Source organism: Ostrinia nubilalis, chromosome 16 (genome assembly GCF_963855985.1).
Source record: "Ostrinia nubilalis chromosome 16, ilOstNubi1.1, whole genome shotgun sequence".
Taxonomy (NCBI): Eukaryota; Metazoa; Arthropoda; class Insecta; order Lepidoptera; family Crambidae; genus Ostrinia; species Ostrinia nubilalis.
In genome coordinates, this window is record NC_087103.1 from 728776 (window position 1) to 735556 (window position 6781).

The following is a 6781-nucleotide window of genomic DNA, read 5'->3' on the forward strand; positions in this document are numbered from 1 at the left end:
AATCCGCCTCCAGACTTACCTAGACAAACAAAAAACATTTGAAGACAAAATCAAAGACATCACTAGCAAAATGTTAAATTGTGACACGAACATGAAATCAATCAGTCATCATTTGAATAGGTACTTTTCCTCAGTAAGAATGTGTATAGGTAAAAAACTGCTTTAACTTGAAGCTCGCAGAGCTGATGGCCGCTGGGGCAGAAATGTTCTCGAGTGACGACCACGAGCTGAAAGACGTAGTGTGGATAGGCTACCCACTAGGTGGACCGACGATCTGGTGAAGGTCGCGGGAGATGCCTGGATGCAGGCGGCGCAGGGCCTGCCGTTTTGAAAAACCATGGGGGAGGCCTTTGTCCAGCAGTGGACGTCATTTAGCTGAAACGAACACACCTTGAAAAGCATACTTTTCAACTCCTAAGTTCAAACATGCAGGTAACCTACCTTTGCAGTCTCGCACAGCATCCAACGCCATCAGCCGCCACCAGCACCAGCCTCGTGCCTCTTCTTCAAATCGGTATCTAGAAAAAGAAAAAATATTATTTTAAGATCAATCCTTCCACAAATAAGTCTCATGGTAATTGTAAATGGGTGTATGGAGAAATTTCCCAGCTAAATGAAATTGCAATTTAAAGCTAACTTCGTTTAATATTATTTGAATTGAAAATACGAAATAATCTGTTAACAATTTGAATAGAATAGAAAATATTTATTTGCTCGCCTACCTTTGCATTCTCGCACAGCAATCCAAGTCGCCACCAGTCTCATTGGTACCGGCCTCTTCTTAAAATATCTAGAAATACAAAAAATATTTGAAGACATATAAAAATAAATCTTTCACTCCACTAGAAATAAAATCAAAAAGCATAAGATGCAGATCGCGATGAACAAGAAGTGTCCTATCGACATAAAATTATAATGTAGGTACACCCCGTTACTATGTACCTAGACACCCATCGTAAAATACCTACTTACCTACCTCATGAGCACAAAATGTAAAAGTTTTTCCCAGAAGTAAAAATTTAAAAATAACAAATTAACTTGGAAAATACAAAATAACCTCTTGTTACAGAAATAATATACGCTCACCTCAATTTGCAGCCTCCACATCGAACAGCAATAATGACGTCCAGCTTTAGCTTCTTCTTGAGATCTAAAACAAACAAAAACTTTTTGAAGATTTATAGAAAAATAAACCACTCACTAACCACTAGCAACAGAAAGAAAACGCAACTATGGATCGCAATTGGCGAGTGTCCAAGTACCTCATAAAATAAATTGCAATTTGTACAACAAGGTAGGTAATTTTCATTTTCATCAAAAAAATTACTCTGATTATACCTACTATTAATCATAATTGAAATCGATTGGAATGTGAACATAACGAACACAAAACACTCAAAAATCAACATTGAAACCAAACTTGAAAAATTTACAATGGAATTTTTTGGATACCTAAGTATTTCACCTACCTTCATTTTATATCGGGTGTGCCGAAAAATAAGAACTTCCAGGTAATTCACATTACCTACATAATAAGATTTGTTTAACAAATTTTAACAAAATGATGCTGATTGCATTTAAAATGAAAAAACAAATGACGATGGATCGTACAAATTAATTAATTTTTAAAACGCATTTTTATAACGGCCAGTGCAACGAAAGAGTTCGACAGCTAGGTTCCATCGACCAATAAAATAAATAATAATTTATAATATTACGCACACATCACAATAATTATGAACCCAAATAATGTAAAATAATACTTACAAATTGCTTCGACAAACCCCACGGTAAAATACAATTTCCCACCATTACGAAAAATCAATGGACACAGATTACGAAAAAAAAGGCGCACGAAGCAAAGACAAAAAACTTATACAGCCAACTAAGTCCCGGTAAGTAGTTTTTTTCAGCCGCTTTTAAACAAAAAATAACATGTTAAATCATTTGTGATATTAATTATTTAATTTTAAACTGTGACGTACGTAGTGGCTACTATGGAGTAGGTATTGAGTAAAATAAAAATAAAAATTATAAAAACAAAACAACTTTGTGTAAGAAAATCTTTTTAGCTAAAAAATAGGTAGTATTTTGCTGCACATCCTAGCAACATAGAAAAATTTTCTCTGCTAGCAACGAATCCTTCCTCCCCAAAATTCTTTTGCCACTTTTTTTTCACAGCAGTTATATTTTCGTTTGAAGCAAAGGCATTCTATGCAGCTAACTTCTGAAATATACGGACCAAAATAACGATGCATTTATCTGCATTACTTATTATTAACTGTAAAGAAACGGCAACAACTCGCGATGGAATTCGCGATAATGTCTCAAGTTTTTTGATAAATGGAGAAGGTTGACTAGTTACTTACATCAAGTGTTAAATAAAAATTTAACACTATTTAATCTACCGTAGTCGAGGCTTCGAAGGTCACAAGGGCGTTTTTAATCGGGTTGTGATTGAGCCTCAGACAGAAGATGATTAAGTAGGTACTGAATTAATCCAATAATGATTGCTTTTAGGAAACGTTTTGAGGAGCACCTATTACCGTGTTTAGGTATCCCATTTTGTGATGATAAAGCGACACCACGTCGGGCGCCAAAATAAAAGAACTTATGGACCTTTTCAAAGGACCGTAAATTGTGTAAGGATGTGCTGTTAGTAGATCTTTGTCAATAAAATAATATAATAAAAAAATAGAAATAATTATTTATGCTCTCTTATTCTTATTGTAAGTAGATAAGTAGGTACCTCTACCTACCTACCTTTTAGTTACTTGATTCATTCAACAGACTTCCTTTTCGTATTCCTTGTTTATTTACATACCTGTAATAAATAACCAATAAAGGGTCCCAAAGGTACTTATTGTCCTTTATATTTAAAATCTTCCCGAAACAAAGTAGGTTCGGGGAAACGCCGAAGCCAGTGGCTCAATGAGCGATCAAAGAAGCGATTAAGCAATTAATACAATAGGTTCCTTTTCTGTGAAAATGTGAACTGTGGAAAAGCGAACCTATTTAATTATGCAAAGTAATCAAGCATATCATTTCCTAACCTACTTTCATTATTTAATATAAGTACTTACCGAAGTTATTCTGAATGTAGGTATAATAAAAAAAAAAAACACTGAATACTTATGTAGGGTAAGTATTCCTATTTTTTATGCAGGCATTTTTAAGCGCTTTGTTATCTCTCTTCATATGATAGAAGAAGAAAAATCACTTCTAGTGAACTTTCAAGTCCAGTCCCATCCCATTGTAAAGTTCTAGTTCGCCCATTTTGATGCTTATTTCAAAACTTACGGACGCCCGGACAGACGCCGGAGGTTAAACGCTTACAGGAGTACCCGCAGCGGCCATTAATCTAAGTCCACAGGACGTCGAATCCGTAATTAAGAAGTTTATCATAAAGCAAAAAAATTTACATCGGGAGCGCCACGACCTAAATAACTCGGTAGAGCCGGGGTTTCATCGACAGCGGGCTTGGCAGTTGGATATTATTTACCATATCTCATAGCTTCTCTCACATAAGAAACTTAGTTAGGTGCCTAACTACAGAGGTACTTACTCATAGCATACAGGCAACTTCTTTTAACTATGGGGTTTGCAGTCACGTATCCAAATCTGTTTCCATTACATAACCTGTTTCAAATTTTACATTGTAAGTAGGTAGGTACTGCACTTACTTATTTCTCACAGCACAGCCGTTGCAATCTATTCAATATTACTTATAATAAACAAAATGATACCTATGAGAATCATCGCAATAGATTCACAAAGCGAAAAAACGTAGGTAGGTATATGAAGTTACTTTGTCAAGAGGGATAATCTCTCGCTTTCAGTGAAGCCCCGTCTCTCTTGATGTTATTTTAATTTGACCACTTCTGGCCATGATAAATGCGGTGAAATTAAAATTTTAATGTAATGCCTACTTGAACGCTAGCCAGCCATCCAGTGCCGCAGCATCTTAATCCCGACTTGTAATTGAGGAAAACCATAAAACAATGGCACTGCTGCTGTCTGCATTCTCCTTCGCTATGAATATTTCCATGGCTTTAAGAATGTTAAGTAGTAAAATCTTACAGAGGTTTATATTTTGGTAGGTATGAAAAGGGGAAGCAAGTATCTATGGCGTTGGTACCTACCAGTCAGCTGTGTGGGTACCATACAGAGTTGTAGAAGAAAAATTCTCTCATAGTAAAAGCGAGTCAAATCCTCTTGAGTCTAGTACAGACTGTAAATTCATATAGGACAATTTATTATAATATCTTGCAAATCAATAATTCAGATTCTGATAGAAACTAAGTACGATAATTTTCTGGTTATAGCAATGTTACTCAAAAGTGGAGTGGATAGATCATCCAAAATTAGTGCATTTATTTATGAGAAGGTTACCTATTTTTTATCTTAGATTATATTAATCTAAGTTTTTTATTAAATTATGTATCCCTTTCTACACATTAAAGAAGTTTAGATGCTTACAAAGATAATGAATAAAACATGAACATTATTTATTATAATAACTCTATATTGTCTACAAATATTCCAATCAGCTTCTCATAATGTCTAAAGTTACTGATAATGCGCCATAAAAACAATACAATCGGTCGACGATGTTAATAACACGAAAATAAATACACTTTAGCAATAACAGCTCTCACAGAATTCAGTTAATATGATTTCAGTTACTCAAATCCAAAACCTTTCCCTCAATATTTATTTATTATAAATGCAAAAATACAATAACTGGCTTAAATAAATTATAACATTTTTAGAGGATTTCAGGTCCTCAGGTCAGTTGATTCCTTATCTAAGAGAGCCTTTTCTTTGATATGCATAAGTAACAAATTACAGAATAATATCCTGAATGCCTCTTAGATTTTAGAAGACTTCAACTCTACAAGATCCAGGGCACCTTAATTCTCAAAATTAAACATGCAACTAACTAATAGCAGTAACTTCAGACATGAGCAAATTAAGCCTTATAATTATCCGTGTGTTTGTAATTGATCTTCTTGTCGATGCCGAGCAGCTGTCGGATGATGAACTCGGGCAGGCGCTTGTGGCGCCACCTGGTGGGCAGCGGCTTGTGGTTGGCCTTCTCCAGTTTTCCAGCGACATACTTCTCGGCGGAGAACTCGTTGGCCTCCTTCACCATGGCGAGGAGTGAGTTCTGGAAGATTTTTTCTTTGACTTGACGCCTGCGCTGCTTTATCTGTAAGAATGAAGAGAAATAAACATTAGTTTTTTTTTTATGTGACAGGAAGCAAACGAGCAGACGGATCAGCTGATGGTAAGTGATTACCGTCGCCCATAGACACCCGCAGACCCAGGGGCGTTACAGGTACAAATAATAATGTTTTCGAACTGTCAAACTATTTGTAATCAGTCCTAAAACTAAGCAAACTTGTTTTGAGGCAGATAGATAACCTTCCTACTACAATACATTGTATGTATTTAGTAGAATAAATAGTAATAATAATAGTATATTCGGAGCCCAGACACACACTGTTGTTGTGTCAAATGTATTGTTTTAGTGTTCAGGGGCGCTACTTAGCATATCTTTTTGCTATTCAAAAATACATATTTAAAGTAAATAATATCTAAAATTTGACAAACAGACGCACCCTAGCCCAGCGATATCTCATTCTCTTCCACAGCTTCCTGCGCTTGTGCTTCTTCATCTTTTTCCTCCTGATGACAATAAGCCTGGTCGCTTGTTTCTCTTCATTGTTCAGCGCAGGCAGACCCACTTCATCCTTCCTCCAATTGGTGTCAATTAACGGCAAAATCGACCGCGGATTAATTATAGGTATGTAAGGAATCGGGTCCTGCTTAGTTCTATCCACAACATTGCTCTCGGTGATCTCTACACCAATAGAACGAGGTGCAAAAGATAATGTCTTCGCCTTAGACAATAAGCAGGGTTTCTCCACTGGCAGCCGTCGCGGCTGACATTCTTTAACAGCATTTAAAGCTGTCTTGATGTTTATCAGCCGCAGATCTGGAATTATTTAGGAAATTAGGTTATTTTATCACAGAATTCACGATTACCGAATAAATTCATAACCTCAAAATAAAACTTACATTTGACTGTGTTATGAATGGAGTTCATCATCATGAATCCCGTAAAAGCAGAATTAACTAAGACATATCAAGTTTATGGGCGTATTTTATGTAAAAATAATAAATTGTTTAAAATTTTACGCATACAGAAAATTGATGAACTTTTTTTTGACAGTTCATGACAGTTGACAATATTAGTGATGTGCACGTGATGTAAATGAACACGATTCGATTATCAATTGAATGAGAAAAAGTGTTCAATTGCTTACAATTCTTAAATAAGAGATTAGTAGCCGAACAGAGCCCCGATTACGGTAATTTTTAACGTTTCCAATTCAGACGCGCTTCATCGATTCTGCGATACGATTGGTCAAAACAGCTGACGTACGCTGTTGAACGACCAATCGTATCGCAGAATCGAGAAGCGTGTCTGGATTGGAGACGTTAAAAATTACCGTATAGTTCCAAAATACTGTGGGTCTAGTCAAAATGCCATCGCAAACCAATGTGAAGTTTTCACTAATGTCAGTCGCCGCGTCACCAGTGATTCGATTCGATCGGAAAATGGCAGCCAAAATGCACATTGAACCACCAACGACGCGGCGATATAAAAGTTCATTCAAAATCGAATAAAAGTTAAAAAATGTCTATGACTTTGCGATTGTTTTTACTTTTTCTAGCTTTTTTTTTTTAAATTAGTTTCTTCCTTCTTTCTGCT

At 35.8% G+C, this 6781-nt stretch overlaps 1 protein-coding gene across 1 annotated transcript; it reads right to left on the minus strand.

The window, feature by feature from the left end:
- Positions 1-4504: 4504 nt before the first annotated feature.
- On the minus strand, positions 4505-6259 carry LOC135079073 (uncharacterized). The gene is made up of 3 exons (XM_063973683.1): positions 6085-6259; positions 5625-6001; positions 4505-5212 (listed from the first exon to the last, which is right to left on the minus strand). The coding sequence occupies exons 1-3, from the start codon at positions 6116-6118 to the stop codon at positions 4973-4975; spliced, it is 651 nt and encodes a 216-aa protein (XP_063829753.1). The 5' UTR covers positions 6119-6259; the 3' UTR covers positions 4505-4972.
- Between the last annotated feature and the right edge of the window lie 522 nt (positions 6260-6781).